At 35.3% G+C, this 20,915-nt stretch overlaps 1 protein-coding gene across 6 annotated transcripts in view; it reads right to left on the bottom strand.

The window, feature by feature from the left end:
• PHIP (pleckstrin homology domain interacting protein) overlaps positions 1 to 20,915 on the bottom strand; it is a 158,021-nt gene that overhangs the window by 21,120 nt on the left and 115,986 nt on the right. For 5 of the 6 annotated variants that reach the window (XM_059701139.1, XM_059701137.1, XM_059701135.1 and 2 more), the window contains 11 exons: positions 20,407 to 20,514; positions 18,099 to 18,223; positions 17,886 to 17,968; positions 13,866 to 13,977; positions 13,335 to 13,396; positions 9,578 to 9,733; positions 8,192 to 8,312; positions 5,549 to 5,674; positions 1,648 to 1,717; positions 953 to 1,003; positions 543 to 692 (listed from right to left, as the gene is read on the bottom strand). In XM_059701139.1, the coding sequence (XP_059557122.1) occupies positions 543 to 692; positions 953 to 1,003; positions 1,648 to 1,717; positions 5,549 to 5,674; positions 8,192 to 8,312; positions 9,578 to 9,733; positions 13,335 to 13,396; positions 13,866 to 13,977; positions 17,886 to 17,968; positions 18,099 to 18,223; positions 20,407 to 20,514 (1,164 nt within the window). The remainder of the gene's footprint in view (positions 1 to 542; positions 693 to 952; positions 1,004 to 1,647; positions 1,718 to 5,548; positions 5,675 to 8,191; positions 8,313 to 9,577; positions 9,734 to 13,334; positions 13,397 to 13,865; positions 13,978 to 17,885; positions 17,969 to 18,098; positions 18,224 to 20,406; positions 20,515 to 20,915) is intronic. The other variant, XM_059701136.1, reaches the window with a different exon arrangement.

The raw sequence follows: 20,915 nt of genomic DNA, 5'->3' as shown, positions 1-20,915 counted from the left end.
AAACTTTAATAACTGAATGAAGAAATTAAGGTTCATTTTAAGCTTATTTAGATTGCTAAGACTACATGCAAAAATAAATACTTAAATCATGACTACTCAATCTTTTAACCATGAATCCCAAAAGATCATGAGTTGACCTAACCTAAACATATATAATAATGTCAACTTACATTTGTATATAGTGCTTCAGTTTAAAACTATTTTAATGTAATCTCATTTCATCTCTACAACCCCATAAGGTTGTAATAAACTTATAGAATTTGTGTGTGTGTGTGTGTGTGTAGACATTAAAAAAAAATTAGTTGAGAAAATTGCACAATTAGTAACCATAACCCAATTCTTTGGAATATTAGTTCAGAGTTGTTTCTATTTTACCACAATATCCAACTTAGATGCTCTTTATAACCAAATGGGTAATGAGAACATGTGTGAAATAATGAAGAAATACACTATATCCATAAAAAATAATTTAAATAGCAAATTTTCATGAACAAGACAGAGTGAAACAGACAGGTAAAGAAAATATTTTCAAAAATACATACTGGATATTCAAGGAGATCTACTGGCTGGCGGAAAGGCTCAGAATCTTCACACTGAAATATGAGATTTAACAATTCTTGACATTGTTTCTTCCATGCTTGAATATCATAAGACTGAGCTCTATTTCGTAATCTTCTTCTAGGCTGATAGTCCTAAAATAAAAGTGTTAAAAAAATATTAAAAAATGACAAAAATAAATCTTGTATTTTTAATGCAGTCTTACATAATTAGGTAATATCCAGTAACACAAAAAATAGAAAATATCATTTACCTAGTTCTGATAATCATGCATTTTGTGATGGGAATTTACTTGGAATACTAACAGTAAATAAAAAAAGAATAAAGAAAAAAAATGCTCTGAGTACATTTTAATTCACATAAAGTTCTTCTGTTAAAACAAAAAATATATTACCTTCCTTTTTCGAGTAGAAGTTCCTGGCACATCAGCATCTTTCTCTTCTTCCTTTGAAGCAAGAATTTATCTAATTTATTAAATGTTCTAGGTTTCATTATTACAGTGAACGCTTGCATATGTGTTTAAATTGGGAAGGTCCACTTACACACAATTTTTTTTATTAAATACATACAATATAATACATAAATGTATTTTTTCTTATATAATTTTCTTTTTTCTGGTTTACTTTATTGTAAGAATACAGTATGTAATACATATAACATATAAAATGTGTGTTAATAAACTATGTTATCAGCAAGGTTTCTGGTCAACAGTAGGTTATTAGTAGCTAAGTCTTGGGGGAGGTAAAAGTTATACAGATTTTTGACTGCTCGGGGAGTCAGCGCCCTTAAACCCCATGTTGTTCAAGTGTCAACCGTAATCTACAGTTGTTTATATACCAATTATCTCCTTTACACTTTAGTAAATCTATAATGGATATGCTGGAGCACTTTACTGACTCATTAAAGTCTCTTCCCTATCTTTTTAAAAAAAATTCTTTATAACAAAAAACAAAAAAATTCTGAACCATTAAGTTAACTATAGCATTAGACAAAAATAGTTTTCATAATGGCATTTATTTAAAACTACTATGTGTATGTTTTTTATACAGAATAAGACCAGTGTAACAATTATAATGCAATATTAAATACCTCAGAGTCAGACAAAACTTTCTTCTTCATTGAATTGTAGAGTGGAATTATGTTATAGCAAGTCTGATCCCTAAATAACAAGGAAATATTAGTATATGAGATTAGAGTCATGAGATATTTTCCCTTTAAATCTGTTACTAAAACAGATTTGAAGATAAAACTTAAAGGCTGAAGGCTTATTTCATAGGTTGACGCCAAAACACACATCTGACCCTTTTCCTCCACTCTATGTGAAGCCTCCAATCAGGCCTATTTCTTTATACCAAACCCAATCCAATTCTCATCTCCAAATTTTGCTCAGATCATTGATGTGGGTCGGATGCCTCCTTTTATTACTCAGTCTACAAGGAAAAGGAAATACCTACTAATTTCTTAATTTTTTCATTCTTACACATAGTTATTTCCTAAAATTTTATCCTTAGTCATCTTCTCTTGACACTGTAACTTTTGCCCTGATAACCTTATATTTCTGCATTGTATTTGTGTAAATGAATTCCAAATTCCTGTAATTTGGTCTGACTCTTATGAGATTCCTACCATTACCTAAAATTCCACATTTTTGAACCTAAATGTCACTCCCAGACACTCTTCCTCGTTTTTCTGTATTTTTTTAAAACAGTATTCCACGTTTTCGAAGTAGTGCACAGTTTTTCATTATTCCACCCCCTGCCTCTTTATCAATCCAATCATGGGACAAGTTCTGTGAATATAAGCTTTAAAATATCTTGGCATCCGCCTTTCTCTTACTTCCATAAATTAATCCCTCATCATTTCTTTTTTTTTTTTTAAATATATTTTATTGATTTTTTACAGAGAGGGAGAGAGATAGAGAGCTAGAAACATCGATCAGCTGCCTCCTGCACATCTCCCACTGGGAATGTGCCCGCAACCCAGGTACATGCCCTTGACCGGAATCGAACCTGGGACCCCTCAGTCCACAGGCCAACACTCTATCCACTGAACCAAACCGGTTTCGGCTCCCTCATCACTTCTTACTTGGAAGCTATAGCAGCCAATCTGCTATTTATGCTTTATGTCTCTTCCCTATAAATATTAGACACTGTAGTAAATATTTTCAGAGATGTCATGGACAGGTACCTAAGTTGGTTAGAGCGTTGTCCCAATATGCCAAGGTTGTGGGTTCAATTCCCACTCAGGGCACATACAAAAATTAACCAATGAATGCATAAATAAGTGGAATAATAAATTAATAGTTTTTTTCTCTCTCCTTCAAACCAATACATAATTTTTTTTAAAATTACAATATTTAAGGCATATTATGCATCAGGTAAGTTTCATGTTAAAATATTTTCATAGACCCATGCTTCCAGTGCCCATATTTTAAAAGTCTAGTTCTTTAGATCAGCATTCAAGGCCCTCCGTGATCTGGCCCACATGAGTTTACAACACTGTATCCCTTACTTCTTTCTGCTCATGTACTCTACTTCACCCAATTTAAAGAAATAAATTATAGTTATTTACAGATTTACCTGTCTATAAATTATATTAAGAGGTTAAATATACACTTCTTTCTATCTCCAAGTATCTATTACATAACTTTGTATACATCCATTGTTTGAAATTAGGCCAAATAAATCAATTAAAAAGTATAATCAAAATTTTGAAATAACATTTTGAAAACTACTTTCAGTCAAAAATGGCTTTAACAAATTATATATATACATACACACACATACACACATACACACATACATACATATATATATATATATACATACATATATATATATTGCCAGAGATTTATTTTTAGATACATACAATATGAATGCTGCTTTAAATCTATTAATCTCCCTGGCTGGTATTGTTAAGCGGTTAGATTGTCGGCCCACACACCAAAGGTCTTGGATTTGATTCCCGGTCAGGGACAAGTATCTGGGTTGCAGGTTCGATCCTGGCCCCAGTTTCTCTAGCCCTCCCGCCCTCTCTTCCATTCTTTCTAAAAATCAATGGAAAGCCTATCCTTGGGTGAGGATTAAAATAAATAAAATGTTGTATTAGTCTGTTCTTACAAGGCACTTCACAATAACTATTTGAAAAAAATACAACTGTATAGTCTATTCCAAATACAAAAATAATTGTTTTATTTAAATTATTTCACTACAATATAAATTTACTCTATCCAAATTCTACTGATTCATATCTCTGAAAAAATAGATGTAAATAAATATCCACATAACACTTACAAAATTATAGACTAAAGACTTTAGTTAAAACATTATAAGCTAATGAAACCAAGTTAAATAAACAGTCCTCTGAGGATAGCTAATTCTTGATTATCAATTTTACTGAAAAGCAATGGATTGTAACAATAACCCCCAAACCACTTGCAAGGCAACAGATTTCTTTAGGGAATAAGGTAGACGAAGGGCATAAAGTTCATTTTACTAATTTTCTCTACTGTTTTCTTAAATTGAAATTACCTACATTCCTTAGCAAAAATATAAACAACTAATACCAGGAAAAGGGAGCCTCTGATTATGATCGGTAAAGACAATAGCTTGAGATGTTAAAAAAAAAAAAGTCGCCGAAACCGGTTTGGCTCAGTGGATAGAGCGTCGGCCTGCGGACTGAAAGGTCCCGGGTTCGATTCCGGTCAAGGGCATATACCTCGGTTGCCGGCACATCCCCAGTGGGGGATGTGCAGGAGGCGGCTGATCGATGTTTCTCTCTCATCGATGTTTCTGACTCTCTATCTCTCTCCCTTCCTCTCTGTAAAAAAATCAATAAAATATATTTAAAAAAAAAAAAAGTCTTGATGATCCCTTCATGTAAAAATAAAAGCTGATAGCAGCTGAATATTTAAATTATAAAATACATTGTCTCCTCTTAACAAGATCATTCATCCTCTGGCTTCAATTTAGAAGGCTCAATTCATTCTATCCTATATAATAAAAGCATAGTATGCAAATTGTCCCCTTAACCAGGAGTTCGACCGGGAGGTGAGGCCTGCCAGGGGAAGGGAGGGAGGCCCCTGCAGGCAGCTGCTCGGGACCCTACCAGTGCACGAATTTCATGCACTGGGTCTCTAGTGCTTACATAAATCCCTAAGTCAAGTAAATAAAAGTGTGGCTGCCTTAAAAAGTGATTGTTATCACTCTTGATATAGGATCAATGAATGAGGAGGTAAAGCAGGCTTTAAAGAAGAATCATCTCGAAAGTTAAATTTAATCTCCTGCTAGACTCTTTAAATACTTGTTTATAAACTTGACAGGGTACTATAATATTAAGATTAAAGGCTTTCAAATCAAATAGCAGACATTCATTGACTGTGAAGTTAACCTCTAAAAGACTCAGTTTTCTTAACTATAAATTCCAGATAATGATCTCTCCCACATTTAAGATTATTTTGGCTATAAGAATTATTTTAGGTTAAACATTACACGTTCAATAAATAGTTATTATTATTGTCCAACAGTTGGATTTAGAAAAGGATACATGTTTGTTTATGTTAACTGTATAACACAATTTTTATGATTTCGTAAATAATACTAATGAACTAAATGTTTAAATGTTACCTTAGACCAGTGGTTCTCAACCTCCTGGCCCTTTAAATAGTTCCTCATGTTGTGACCAAACCATAAAATTATTTTCGTTGCTACTTCATAACTGTAATCTTGCTACTGTTATGAATCATAATGTAAATATCTGATATGCAGGATGGTCTTAGGCCATCCCTGTGAAAGGGTCATTCGACCGCCAAAGGGATCGCGACCCACAGGTTGAGAACCGCTGCCTTAGACAGACATTATGTGCTCCCTGTTTTGAGTGGGACCATGTGTATAACACAGCATTGATATTATTCATATAAAAAAGATTGTATCTGACAATATTTCTATTAATTATTACAGTAATTATAATTACGTGTGGAAAAATAACTCACTTGATAAAATGTAGAAGAAGATCAGTCACAAACTTAGCAGCTTTTACAATAGGGCTTCCAGGCTCATTAAATGTTCGAGTGTTATGCTCTATATATCGAACTTCCCACATTAGGGAAGAAACCCGCCTTTAAACAAAATACAGAAGGATTAACCTCATTATATTTAGAAATATAGCCACAAAATTTTAAACCAAGACATTGAAACTTTTCAAATTGCAGTCTTAAATCAGGTACAAAACTCACACCTTAAAGTTATTTTCAAAATATCACCTCTTTGTGTAAGGGGAAAAAATGTAGTAACATTATGTATTCGCATAGCATATGTCTGATTAGACACACTGTGTCTAATCCACAATGTTCCTTCTTTTAGGGAGAAAGACTGTCTATAGGCAGAGTAGCAGAAGGGAACTGGAGTTTTTATTTTGAGCTTATTCCTGTCATATATGGTGTCATTTTTTATAATAAGCATATCTGACATTTATGTGAAGAGAAAACAATTTTCATCTAATTATATTACTGGCAATTAAATGACATGTAAAAATGAAAAGCTAATTGATAGCCTGCTTATGTGATATAAAAATATAAAAACATAGTAACCATGTTAGTTTACCAAGAAAGGTAAGTATATGAAAATTATTTTTAACATTGAATTGACATTTGGTGTTTATTATCTTATTTCTTAAAGAAAAACCAAAGATGACTTCTAGAATATTACTGAAGTGTGAAAAAAAATTATATGGAATTTTAAAAATTTATAGTTGTGGATACAGAAATGCTTCTGTGGATTTAAAATAGCATTCACAAGGCTAATTCTACTAATAAAATCACAGGTATCTTCAGAAAACCTTATAGAAAACTGTGTGTAAAATAAGGTATTAGATTAATACCAGCAGGGCAAATTGACAGTAGTTTAACGAAAGACTAAAAGAAGTGTTAAAGAGGAAAATCATAAACTGTAGGAAGTCTGAAGCCAATAAGTAAAGTAACAGAGAAGCAAAAAAGCTTAAACAGTGAAATGGCACTTATGAACATAATTTGGGTCTGTAACCATATTATCAGAAAAACAGGTAGTTTCAAATTTATGTAAGGATTGTATCCCAAAAGATGTTTTCCAAACTTGATTATTATTAAGCCAGGCTAATGCCAAAAATTCTATTTAAGCTGCAATGTACTTGATATGTATACCTTAGCAATTTTTATAATGAGCAGTATTTCTATGAGAAAGTATATTTATAACAACAGTGGGAGATGCTGTAAGTTTATCTTTCTAGCTGAAGTCCAAAAACCACTGTATAAGAACAATTCTTTCCCTGTTACCCTCCATATCGTGTTCCATCTTTGAAGCACTAGGTATAAGTCCTAAGACATAGCAATTTAGGGGGACTAGGAGAAAGAAGGCTATAGTTAATACTTTCTTCTCCATTTATTCTCTTCAACTTCTGACATGTGGAGTTAAAAATTTAAAGAAATGTGCTACAAAGGTACGATAGCTGGGAGGCACATTATCATTTCCTATGCTTTTGATAAATATCAATGAAGCAACAGTAGAAACACCTAACAAGATCAGAAAGGTCTTCAGAACCTGCAATCTAATTTCTTAATTTTCTTTTATTCTGGTGGTTCTTAATCAGGGGTGATTCTGCCCCCTTCCTCCCCCCCGCCACCCCTCTGGCCATTGGCAATGTCTGGAGACATTTTTAGTTTTACAACTAGGGGCTGCTATCGGCACTTAAAGGATAGAGGACAGCCCCAAATGCCAGTAATGTTTTTATTGAGAAAATCTACTTTTGTCAGAAAGGAATAACAAATGGCATTTTCAGTGCCAGGTAAACTAAGTACCAAATGAGAGTTATACTTTAAGTAATAAAAAGAATGGAAAGCACTAATTTTATGTAGAAAAATATGAATAAAAACTTTCCTAATTTAAATAAATAAAAATGTAAAGAACTGAAGTAATATAAAGCTGGTCAGAAAGAGAAGATTTTAATGAAGTATTATCTGAATTAAAATGTTGTTGGCCTGTCTAGCAAGTCATATAAGAAAAATGAAAACAAATATGATTTCATTATGTCAAAACTATAGACTTAAATCACTTTTTGACAAGGTATTTTAGGTAATAAACCTACAAAGCCTGTCTGAGATTAGAACTCAATATTTATTGAAATTATTAACAGGAAGGTGATGATGCAAATTAATTAAAATTGTCTTTAAAAAAAAACACAACCCTAGTTATATTTCAAGCTAACCTATAAATGAAAAATGAAAATTCAGGATAAGTCTTCATAAGCTGAATAGAAGCAAAATAAGAAAAAAAGACAAATTTTTATATTATTCTATGAAAAATCAATTAACGAACAAATATTCAATGCAGTATCTTGGAGAAAATGAAATACTTCGGCTTGCTTTATAAAATACAATATAAAGACAGTGAGCAGAAACTCATATTAGCAACTATAAGACCACCAGCAGCAACACTGCTGGAAACTTTTTAGAAATGTAGAATCTCAGGTCCTACTGTAAACCTTAACAAAATCCCAGATGATTTTTATGTACATCAATGTTTGAGAAACAGTGCTATAGAAGATCAGTAAATGGAGGAAAGAATCATTTAGCTTTCTTTTGGTAGTAGCAAACAGTTCTAACCTGTAAAACCTGTTTTCCAGTCTTTGTTTAATTGTACTTAAATCTGTTGGATATGCCACTACAGTGCAATACATGGGATAGGCTTGCAGATCCACAGGAGCCACAAATGCTGAAGCAATATCTAAAATAAATAAGACAAATAAGTTTATAAATTTATATTTGTATTGCTTAAAATACTTCATGGACAATTCTGCATGAATTAAAACTTAAGGTCTGATCCACATAACATTAGTCTGCCACTGTCTTTTCATAGGAAATACATTAATTTAGCTAACCTAAGAGTCCCAATTTTTATTATTTAGACAATTACACTGCAAAATTCTAGAGATATTTGTTATTCATGGGTTGCTTAGAAAAGAGGACAAATAATATATATCTGACCTACTAAGGAAACACACATTTCTCTAATTAAAACCTGGCCATTCCTGTATCTATGTTCTTGACATTTTACCAGCAACATTATAATACATTACATTCAAATGTTGTAACCTTTGATTTTCTCAAAACTTATCACCTTATCTAATCTTTGCAACATAATTCTGTGGAATATTAGGCAAGCAGAGAAGAGGAAACAGATACAAAAGTCTTTGGCTCCAAGTCACTGACCCAATGGCACACAGTAAATTGATAAAATCTAGGCATATAACACTAATTAGCAGCTCCATTTTTTTTGCTCATGCACACACCGTATGACGTCATGTACTTAAATCTGTACTAAAATACTACTAAAATTACTTGATAGTAATTTTAAGTCATTTTGAGACAATTTTTATGAAGTGTTGCCATTTTATAAAACACTTCAGATGAAAATATTATCCAATGTGTCTCCAGTGTCTTTAGCTCTTCTTATTTATGTTAATTTCTCCCTAGACTCTGAAACTGATTCCAGACTGAAAAAGGAGGTTGCTACAAAGCACCATACTAGTTTAGAGTTACTCCAGATAACTTGTGGTCATTGTTTTTATTTTATGAGGCAAAGCAATTAATATGTCCTTCTCCCATCCCCTTACAAATATTCTCTTATGTATATGCATTGTAAAGTTAAGGGAACTAATATAGCTATCCAAATATTTATAATTTAGCTTTCAGACATTCTCTCCCAATCTACATCATGTCAGCCTGAATATGTCGAGGGTTTTCAAAATTGGGTTCTGGTTGAACCAGATTGTTCAGAAATACCCCTGGCATTTCTGGGGGTTCTCACTCTAAATTCAGCTAGAGCAATCCCATTTATAACTGTTTTAGATATCTAAGTCCTGTGTAAGATCTCATTTTTTAAACTTCCACGTGAAAGTGTCTGAAAACCACTGACTTAATATTATGAAAGACTATTCTGTTTGCGTTCTTCCAGCTTTTCTACATTGATATGCTACTATTATCATTTACCTAGTGTCATCAATTGGTTTATTCCTGCAACAATTCTTTCACATTCTTCATCCCTGGGATTGGAACCCCATTCTCCATCAAGAGGTTTATAGATCAATGATCTGCATTCGACATCAGTTAAAGGAACACTGGTACCTAGTTCTTCAGGAAATACAGCTAAAATACACAGAAAGAAAGACAAATTTAGTGAAAATATGTGGTAATCTTGTAATATTTAGGTTATCTTTAAAAATAGAATTGGTATTGTTATAAAACTAAAGTAAATTTTTATAATGATTTGATAAGTATATTCTTTATTTTCATTAAAGTATGTTCCAAGGGTCAATAAAACTTAAATAATTTTTTATTTTTTAAGTATATTTTTACTGATTTCAGAGAGGAAGGGAGAGGGAGAGAGATAGAAATATCAATTATGAGAGAAAATCACTGATTGGTTGCTTCCTGAACGCCCCCTACTGGGGATCAAGCCCACAATCTGGGCATATGCCCTTGACCGAAACCGAACCCGGGACCCTTCAGTCTGCAGGCCAATGCTCTATCCACTGAGTCAAACCAGCTAGGGCATAAATAATTTTCTAAAACTTTTTAATTACTTCTCCAAATTTTTACCTCACAATTTGCTTTATTATCATTTATAGGTAAAGTAGAAAGTATTTCTATAAAATGAGGCAAATTTAAAAGTTATCAATTATTTCATAATATAATCTCCTTATTTATTTTGATAAAATATACATAAGGTAAAACTGAACTAAAGTGGGATTTTTTGGAATACTTCAAATAAAGCTTACATTTTCAAAAATGTAGGAACAGAGAAAATTATGAATACTGATGGATAATTCTTATGATCATTGCTCTTAAATAAATGATGGTTTCCTTCATGAATGCCCAAATCTTTAATAGAATCTTTAACTGAATCTTTTAGAGAATTATTAGGGGTTTTTGATGACCTAAGTCTATAAATCTCCCAAGTAATTTTTTCTTTGAACTAGACCTAAATTAGAGAAAGTTGTGTACAAAATTTTTCCTCCTCACAAAATGCAATTAAACTCTATGGGTACATAATGTATGCGTATCCAAATAGATAAAAAACAACAAAAATGTACCCCTCCACATACAGAAATATTTATGCAGTAAACAAATAGTACCTTAATGGCACCAATTTATTTCAATAAACACCTGAGGCATTACAACACTAATTAGCAGCTTCATTTCTTTCATATTCATAATAGTGCAATGTGAATTTAAACTTTCACGAAGAACAACAACAAAATCAGAATATAAGCCATGTAACATGGTCACCAGTTGATTAAAATATTTTAAAGTTTTAAACAGCTCTAGACCAGTAGTGAGATGAAAATACACTTCTGGTATTAAATTTTTAAAGTGGTAATTTCTAAGAAAAACTAATCTTGGACAATATTAGCATGATTTTCTCATTTCTAAGGTTTAACATATTGGGTTTACTTTCTCTAAGTTATATTTTTTCTCTGACTTCTTAGAATACAATAACTAGTGAATATTCATAAATGATTATTTCTACTATTTCACAAGTCATATTTTTTTTCCTTTTTTTAAAAAAAATCTTTTATCTAATAGTAAAAGTAGTATTTTAAAAAATTGAATATAGCATAATGTAAAACATAATTTATAGAAGTCCTCATATCCTTAGCCTTTATAAATGATCCTTATTAATAATCTAGAATATATATCCTTTTAAACATTTTATGCATAAACAGTAAAATGTGTGCTTTTTACTTAAATTGAAACAAAGATAGGTAATGAGGTAGAATGAAAATACAATCTCAAGTATTTAGCCACACCGGCCTTTTCTCAGATCCAGAAAATTGTCATACTCACTGCCTAAGGCTAACTCCCAAATCCCAAGGCTATGTGTCAGGCCATATATAAGGTGACAGTTATCATATTACTAGGGGCCCGGTGCACGAAATTTGTGCACTGGGTGTGTGTGTGGGGGGGGGGGGGGAGGTGTCCCTCAGCCTAGCCTGCCGCCTCTCACATACTGGGAAGCCCTCAGGCGTTGACCCCCATCACCCTCCAATCGCAGGATTGGCCCCTTGCGCCCGGCCCAGGCAGCGGGGACCTGCAGTGGCACCGGTGGGGGAGGGGGGGTGTGCCGCGATTGCGCGGGCTCCGCTCCTGCCCCTGCAGGACGCCTCTGGCTGAGGCGTCCGGCCCGGGCAGCGGGGACCCACAGCTGCAGCGGCCCCGCGATCATGGGCTTCGCTTTAGGCCCAGGCAAGGGACCCCTAGCTCCTGGGACTGCCAGCTTTGACCGTGCCCAGCTCCCATCGCTGGCTCCACCTCTACTTCCTGCTATCACTGGCCAGGGCAGCAAAGGCGCCTGATTCTCCAATCATGGCTGGGGGGCAGGGCAAAGGCGGCCCTGGGGCCCTGGGGCCGCCTTTGCCCTGCCCCCCAGCTCTTAGCTCCCCCCTGGGTTTCCGATCACTGTCAGTGGCAGGGGGCTTCTTCCTGCTTTCCCTTTCGTGTCCCTGTATTGTGCCTACATATGCAAATTAACCGCCATCTTGTTGGCAGTTAATTTGCATATAGCCCTGATTAGCCAATGAAAAGGGTATCGTCATACGCCAATTACCATTTTTCTCTTTTATTAGTATAGATTACTGGTGGCCTGGTGCATAAAATTCATGCACATTAAAAAGGAATTAATTAGAGGAAATATTTTAATATGGTTATTTGCCCTTTCTCTATAATAGAAGTGTCAAGAAATGAAAGAAAATTAGTAATATGTATATGAAAATCTCCCTCCTGTCAGAGTCTGGGGCGTGCCGCGCTGCCTAGAGTCAAGTCCCCGTCCACCACCTGCATGTGCTTCGAAAACGCAGGAGACCCAGACCTGGCCAGCCCCAACCTCATTGGGGGAGACCCAGACCCAGCCGGCCCCACCCTCATCAAACCCCTCCGGGCAGGGGACACAGCCTCAGGTCTCCTGGCCTGGCGCCGGGGCGGGGTCTGAAGTCTCCCAAACCAGCGCTGGGGCAGAGGGCACGGCCTGAGGTCTCCCATCAAGCCCCACCAGGCAAGGGGCACGGCCTGAGGTCCCCTGTCAAACCCCAAGGGGCGGGGGGTGTGGCCTGAGGTCCCTTGCCCTGCCAGGCGCCATGCAGCCTCAGGTCCCTGCTGTTCAGTCGTTATGTTGCAGCGTCCTGGCTAATTTGCATATTCCTCTATTATACAGATAGGTTAATTGTAATTACCTACTCAATGAGCCCTTACATGGGTCAGGGTTCTATAATAAGTTTGTTAGACAAATGGTGTCTTTTAATCCTCACAGAAGCCCCATAAGGAAGATATTAGTTTACATAATTTGAAAGGCTGAATCTTAAGAGTCTGGTTTGAAGACTTTAAGGAACTTGCCAATATGGAATAGACAGAAGATGGTAGAGCTAGGATATGAGTCTATGCTGTCTCACTCAAAAGCCTGAACTTTTTATATTATGTTATACTCTTAAGTATTCTAGAGTTACAAAGATAACATTTTAGGAGTGAATAATAATTTGCAAAACATTTCATATTTAGCTGCAATTAATTAACTTCAATCTTCCCTGTTAGATTATAAATTCCAGTGGGCAAAGATTATGTGTACCTTGTTCACTGCTATGCCTTTCAAGTCCAGGTCAATACAACCCTATGCAACAGCAAATCAGCAAATCAGGTATCTTATTTAAGAAATTAATTCCATAATACATATCTGAAAAGCCTAACATACACTTACCATTATTAGGTATAAGTTCCATATCCCAAGGACTCATCTTTTCTGTATCACCATTATCCCAGCTTAAAGTAAAAAAAAAAAATACTGTTATTAAAGAAACCTAAATACTGTTATTCAATTTTTAAAATAAAGTCGTGTCATAAAAATAATTGCTTCAGTGTTTAAAAGAAGAATCTCTATCTCTTTATGGATAGACTAGAGGCCTGGTGCATAAATTCATGCACAATGAAAGGAAATTAATTAGAAGAAATATTTTAGAGGCTGGGGAGGGACCTTGGGAGATTGGCCAGTTGGGGAGGGACTGTGGGAGGGCTACAGGGCGTGTCTGGCCCTTCTCACTCAGTCTGGATCAGCCGGACCCAGCAGCAAGCTAATCTACTGGTCGGAGCATCTGCCCCCTAGTGGTCAGTGCGCGACATAGTGACTGGTTGAACGGTCAGGCACTTAGCATATTAGGCTTTTATACAGATAGATGGGGAAAACATTCAAAGCAACTCAGACTGCACTAAATTACAATAAACACTTCCTTACCAAACATTATAGCACTGAAACAAACTATCAGGGTATTCATGTTGAAGAGGTTCCTGGCTTTCAATTGTTCCAAACCACCAGGCATCATCTATGACTGATCTGAAACGGTCACCTGGACAAGAATAAAAGCCATCTCATTACTCTGAAATGTAAAACTGCTATCGTTGCTCCTTTATCCAAAAGTATACCCTTGAGATAAACTGCCTGTATAATTTCAGAAGTTATATAAAAAGTGACATACAAACTTCAAAATAAGTAAATAAATCAGCAATACTGGGGAAAAAGTTATTTAATAAGCACACCTGAAGTGTGACTTACCAGTTTCCAGTACCATTTCTTACATTTTATTAGGTAAGAAGAAATTCACTCTTGCCTCAAGCATTTTTAACAATCTAGAATTTTTAATTCGTAAGGACTATGTCAAAATTCTTCATTCAAATAAATGTATAGTTTCATAATTTCTGCTCAACAAATATTTATACTCTATCTTTTAATTTCTTATTTCTTATAGCCAGGTTCCTCTAACCAACATTCAAGAGTCCAGCCTAAAAATAACAAAACCAAAAACAAAAATCCAAACTACCTTACTTCACCTCAATTACCCCCAGCTATAACACTCATGCATACACTCTCCCTTTCCTATAAAAAAACAAATGAAAAAGAAACAAAAACAACTAATCTTTGTAAAACAGATTCACTCTTTACCTTTCCTACCTTACCCAAATGCAAATTAGGGAAACTGACCTAATAAGTTATCTTCTCAGCTTTCCTCTATGTCATATGAAAACTACAAACTACTCTCTTCCTTTTTTGACACATTTTCCCCTTCCCTGGCTTTCATAGTACTTTACTTTAGTACTTAGTACTTTAGTACAAATTAATTAGTATTTGTTTGTTCTCATTTTTTACCAGAAAGGATTTAAAATATAAATTTAAAAATTTTAAAAGAAGATAAAAGAAATTTATTGATTAAAAAAGAAAAAAAGCTGGAGCCAAGAGTACATGTTGTTAAGTTATACATAGTCTCTGAGTGGGTATACACTGGGATCCAAGTTTACATTCAAGCATTCTAACAGCCAGTGTCAAGACAGAAATATGAGCTATCATTATATTTGAGTCTCTAATAGGTCCTCAGATGCATGAGTGATACTAAGCTTAGCGAGAAACTATATAATTTAATAAACAGCATTTTTTTTCTTTTAACCTCACCAAGGATATATTTGTTTTATTATTTTAGAGAGAGAGAAACATTGGCTGATTGCCTCCCATAGGCACCCTGACTAAGATCGAGCCCACAATTTAGGTATGTGCCCTGATAGGTAATCAAACCCACAACCTCTTTTTTTCCTTTTTTGGTGTACAGGACAATGCTCCAACCAACTGAGCCACCTGACCAAGGATAATAACCAGCATTCTTGACACCACCACCTTACAGTAAATATAATGATGAGTTTCATATAGGTGTACCGGTTACTAATGGCAGATTTTGTAATCAAAGAAAACATGATAATTTCAAGAGAAACATCAAAAGTGCTTTATTCAAAGTAATGTCCATCACTAGCTACACATTTCCCCATCTTTCAGGTAATTTGTGGATAACGTCCCAATAGAACTTTTCTTGTTTTGAGGTAAACCATTCAGAGACCCAATTTTCCACTTCTTTGTACGTTTTGAAGTGCTGCTGAGAAAGTGCATGTGCCATCTATTGGAACAAGTGGTAATCTGAAGGAGCAAGGTCTGATGAATATAGAGGGTGGGTTAATACTTCCCAGGCAAGATCTTTTAACGTGTCTTTAACTGGTTTTTAAGTTTGTGATGGTGTGTCATCATGGAGCAAAATTACTTTGCTGTGTCTTCTGACACATTCTGGTGATTTCATGATCAAAGCGAGGTTCGAATTGATTATTTGTTGTCAGTAATGATGAGTATTAACGGTTTCATCTGGATTTAGAAGCACATAATACACCACACCTTCCTGATCCCACCAAACGCAGAGCATTGTCTTCTTTCTGAAGCAATTTGGCCTTGCAGTCGATGTTGATGGTTGACCTGGATCAACCCATGATTTTGTGCACTTGGGATTCTCAAAATAAATCCACTTTTCATCGCCAGTCACAATTCGATGCAAAAGGACTTTCTTTTGCGCCATTGAAGCAACATTTTAATGATGACTTTTCGGTTTTCCATTTGTCTTTCATTCAGTTGTTGATGTGGCACCATTTCCTTCAAAATCTTTCCCATTGCTTGTAAACGATCGGAAATTGTTTGCTGAGCAACATTTAATCTTTCTGCAAGTTGTTTTTGAGTTTAACACACATCTTCATCCAGTAATGCTTGTAATTGTTGGTCTTCAAACTTTTTTGGTTGACCTGCATATTCTTTGTCTTTCACATCAAAATCATCGCTTTTAAAGCGTTCACAAGTACCTTGAGATGGAGCATGTTCACCATAAGCTTCTTGAAGTACACGATAACTTTTTCTTCAAAATTATGAATTAAAACTTCCCACAAATGCTTTTATTTGGCATGAAATTCCACATTGTTAAGCGTAAAAATATCTATGATGTTAAATCCACATTATTAACCGGTACACCTACTAACTATTTATGATCCTACATAGACTGATGACATTATTCTAAAGAGATAGAACTGAACAATGAATGCCTAACCCAAATGAATGGTACACTACAGTGATAACAATGAAGTTAAACAAGGAATAGAGTCCACTAGTCAAAGTAAGCATTAAACATTTCTGAAGAAGGCTAGAGCAATTACTATTAATATAATTTTAAATAGCAGTTGTTATACAGATACATATACAGTATAGCCCTGTCCCCCCAACATGCAGTTTCATTTTCCACAATTTTAGTTACCTGTGGTCAACAACAGACTGAAAGTATTAAGCAGAAAATTCCAAAAATGAACAATATTTTAAGTTTTAAATTGTGCACCATTCTGAGTAGCAAGAAGCAATCTTATGACATCCCACACGGAGAGAGAGAGAACTTTCACTTTTATTATAATATATTGTTATATTATTCTATGTTATTACTTATTGTAGTTAATCTCTTTACTGTGCCTAATTTATAAATTTGACTTTATCACAGTATGTATGCATAGAAAAATGTCCTGTTTCCTGTGGGACGGGGGGATTCCATATCTTTCTCTATCTTGGTTTACTCCCTTATTTTATGGAATACACCTTTCAAAACTTCCAGAGAAATGATACATGATACATAATTTTTTTGGTAACTCCCATGACCGTTATTTTGATAACTTGAATTTTCCTAATTTTTCCTTTTAGAAAACACATATAAATTTCCAAGTCCACCAAGCCCAAACAAAAAAAAGACAAATCATGGCAATGGCACTGGAGGAGAGATTGACTGATATATCAATTAATGTGCCTTTTCAAACCACATTATGCTATCTATAAATTCACATTTCACTCCAAGATGACAAAGAGTGGCCTGCACGACATTTTTAAAAGAAATACTTTAATGAACAGCACATCCATTTGTACATAAATTAATGCATTTAAATACCTAGAAACTTTTAAGGATTTTAAAATGTCTTTTGAGTTTTGATAACAGTATTAATGTTTAAGAATTACGTAACAGTTAAACGAACAAAAAATGTCAATTTAGCTTTAATCTCAGTCTAAATTATTATTAAACATTTTGAACCTTGAAGACATCTTTTGCTTCAATTTTGAATTATTAATATTTCTGAATAAAGATTTAAGTTAACAAACAAAACAGCTAAAGAATAGCTATAAAGAACCGTATAAGTTAACAAATGTAAGAGGAACAAATGCTTAGAATTTCAGCATCAACTAAATTAAAAGCATTTCATTCATAAAAAAAAAAATACTTAAAAAAGTATGTGATACAATATTGTACTTGCTATTAATATTCCCAGAAATGACAAGACAAATTCTGTGGTTATCTTTTCCTAAATAATGAAAAATATCAAATGATTAGATTAAAAACAAACATCTATGGTTTCTAAAATTACCTACCTATATTCCACCGCCTATATCTGGCGTCATCAAATTGTTGTCTCAAGACTAGAAAATCTATTACGTCAGGCATATCATGGTATCTAATTACAAAGAGAAACAAACTGATTAGGTCACATACCTAAAAATATCTAAGAGACATTCAAATTTAACTGAATCTTGATAAACAATTTACAATACTAAGAAACTATTGCCTTTTTCAACAGTCCTTACTTCATGGTAAATGATCCGCCAGTCAGTTTACCAGTATCTGGATCTAGAAAAGCAAGTTTAAGGCAGCAAAGGGTAGGCAAGCCCACTTCATACTTTATGCCAACTATTTTCATCAGTTCTTGTTCCTGAGGAAGATACAGGAAATAAGAAACCATCATCACAAGATAAATGAATTGCTAAACATAACTGAAAAAGCATCTTCATTTAAATCTTCATATAGGTAATTTACTCTGTGTGTGTGTATCCTATATAATAAAAGAGAAACATGTAAATTGACCATCCCTCCCTCCGCTACACTCACCAGCCTGCAAATTAACCCAACAAAGATGGCAGATTAATTTGCAAACACAGGCACAGGGCGAAGAGCAGAGTGGGACAGCCGGCAGAGAATGGAGCGGCTTGGGAAAATTGGCTACCCAAGCCGCCAGACAGAGAGCAGAGAGGGAGAGCTGGCGGCTTGGAAGACGTGGCAGAGTGGGAGGCCATGGGATGGAGACAAAGTAGGAAGGGTAAAACCAAGATCGCAGGGAGCACCAGGAATTCTGGAATAGTTTTGGTGGCAGCCCCAGAACCAGAAGCGGAAGCCCAGAGCACAGGGAGCACCAGGAATGTTGGGAATCATAGTTCTGGTGGTAGACGGATCTCCTAGACCAGTGGTCGGCAAACTGCGGCTCGTGAGCTACATGCGGCTCTTTGGCCCCTTGAGCATGGCTCTTCTACAAAATACCGACTTTTGTGCATGGGCCACGAAGTTTCAATCACACTGTATGTGCCCGCCCTCACATGGTATTTTGTGGAAGAGCCACCCTCAAGGGGCCAAAGAGCCACACGTGGCTCGTGAGCCGCAGTTTGCCGACCACTGTCCTAGACACTAGAGCAGTGGTTCTCAACCTTCCTAATGCCGCGACTTTTTAATACAGTTCCTCATGTTGTGGTGACCCCCAACCATAAAATGATTTTCGTTGCTACTTCATAACTGTAATTTTACTACTGTTATGAATTGTAATATAAATATCTGATATGCAGGATGTATTTTCATTGTTACAAATTGAACATAATTAAAGCATAGTGATTAATCACAAAAACAGTATATAATTACCTATGTGTTTTCCAATGGTCTTAGGCGACCCCTGTGAAAGGGTCGTTCGACCCCCAAAGGGGTCGCAACCCACAGGTTGAAAGCTGCTGCTCTAGAGCAAAGTGAGCCTGGAGCAAGTTACTGTTGCAGCAGGGGATAGAGGGAAAGCAAAGGTGAGAGACTTAAGTAAAATCAGAGTGTCTAGGAAAAATTAGAGGGAAGATATCCTAAAACTTCCACGAACTCTCCACCAATGAAGCAAAGAAAAAAAAAGCATCTATTATTCTGTGAGCAACAAACCAAACTGAGTTGGGGTCTCAGACAATTCACTCATATGATTGCAAAGACAGAAACTCGTGGATTGGAGAGGGCTCCCCTGAGGGCTCCCAGATTGGAGAGGGTGCAGGTCAGGTTGAGGGACCCCCACAACCCCCAGTGCACGAATGTCGTGCACCAGCCTCTAGAGTGTGTGTGTGTGTACATAAGTAAATTCATTGAGGTACATACAGATAGTCCTCAGGTTACATCGGACTCGACGTACGTCATTTCATGGTTATGTCGCCATCTCCCATTATTTATATATAAAAAAAGTTCCGTCATTTCGACGTATGAACCTATGTGCTTTATGTTTTTTATTATTTACTTACCACAAGTAAACGTCAGGAATTATTTTTCTTTTAAATTTTTTTTTACTGTTTCACTTCATTACTGCTGTGTATGTGCTCCATGTGAGTGACATAGGAGCTTATGTAGGTGGATTCCGACTTACAGCAAAAATTGCATTACGTCGCGCCATAGGCATGGATCTCCGACATAACCCAAGGACTTATATTTAAATTTTAAACAGTAAAGAAAAACTAGAATGAAACCTTTGAATGAAATAAGAGTTTTCCAACACTTAGAGGCTTAGAACTAGTAGTTCTGAAGTACTGCTGATAAATCTAGAAATACTTAACAAATTTACAAACATGAATTTTTACCTTAGACATTAGTGTTGTCTAGTTTTCACTATAATTATACTTTGTACGCAGTTTATAAACTATCAGAGTATACAAATTTAGTCAATCTTGTGTTTCTTAGAACGTTAAACACCCTCTACTCCCCAGATTGCTTCAGTTAAGAAAGGTATCTTCATGATAGTTTCTTATAGTAAAACTATTAACAATATCATTTTCTCCATATTCCATAAATACGTAATTTGGGGCTATTAAATAGTAATGAATATCATACCCGTAGTTCCATTTTATGCCATGGTTGTTTTTTGGGATTGATACTATAAATTTTATTTTTCCGGGCCATTTCAACATATGCTTCATGTCCTTGTCGGAAATAATAAACCTGAGAAGTAAATAAAGTCACAATTTTAAAACTTGAATGTGTTTCCTTTAACTCAATATGCAAGAATTTAATGTCCTTTAAAGTTATTCTAATATTTTATTTTCCCCCTTCTTTTCCTCAAGTTTTTGTTTCTTTTTTTGAACTAAATACCTATATATATTAAAGGATAATATGCAAAATGTCTTCTTGAGAGCTCGACTGTGAGTTCAATCGCTTCCTATGGCATGCGCTGACCACAAGGGAGCAGTGCGGAACATGGTGGGCAACCAGCAGTGGCAGCAGGGTGCTGAGGGAGCGAGGGAAGGAGGCAGCGGCGGGAACTACATGGTAGCGGTGCACGGGTAGCAAGGGAAGGAAGAGGTGGGGAACTGTGCAGTGGTGGTGTGCAGACAGCGAGGTAA

This window comes from Myotis daubentonii, chromosome 6 (assembly GCF_963259705.1).
Source record: "Myotis daubentonii chromosome 6, mMyoDau2.1, whole genome shotgun sequence".
Classification (NCBI taxonomy): domain Eukaryota; kingdom Metazoa; phylum Chordata; class Mammalia; order Chiroptera; family Vespertilionidae; genus Myotis; species Myotis daubentonii.
Note: the sequence above shows the minus strand (reverse complement) of the source record. Positions and strands in the feature narration are given on the sequence as shown.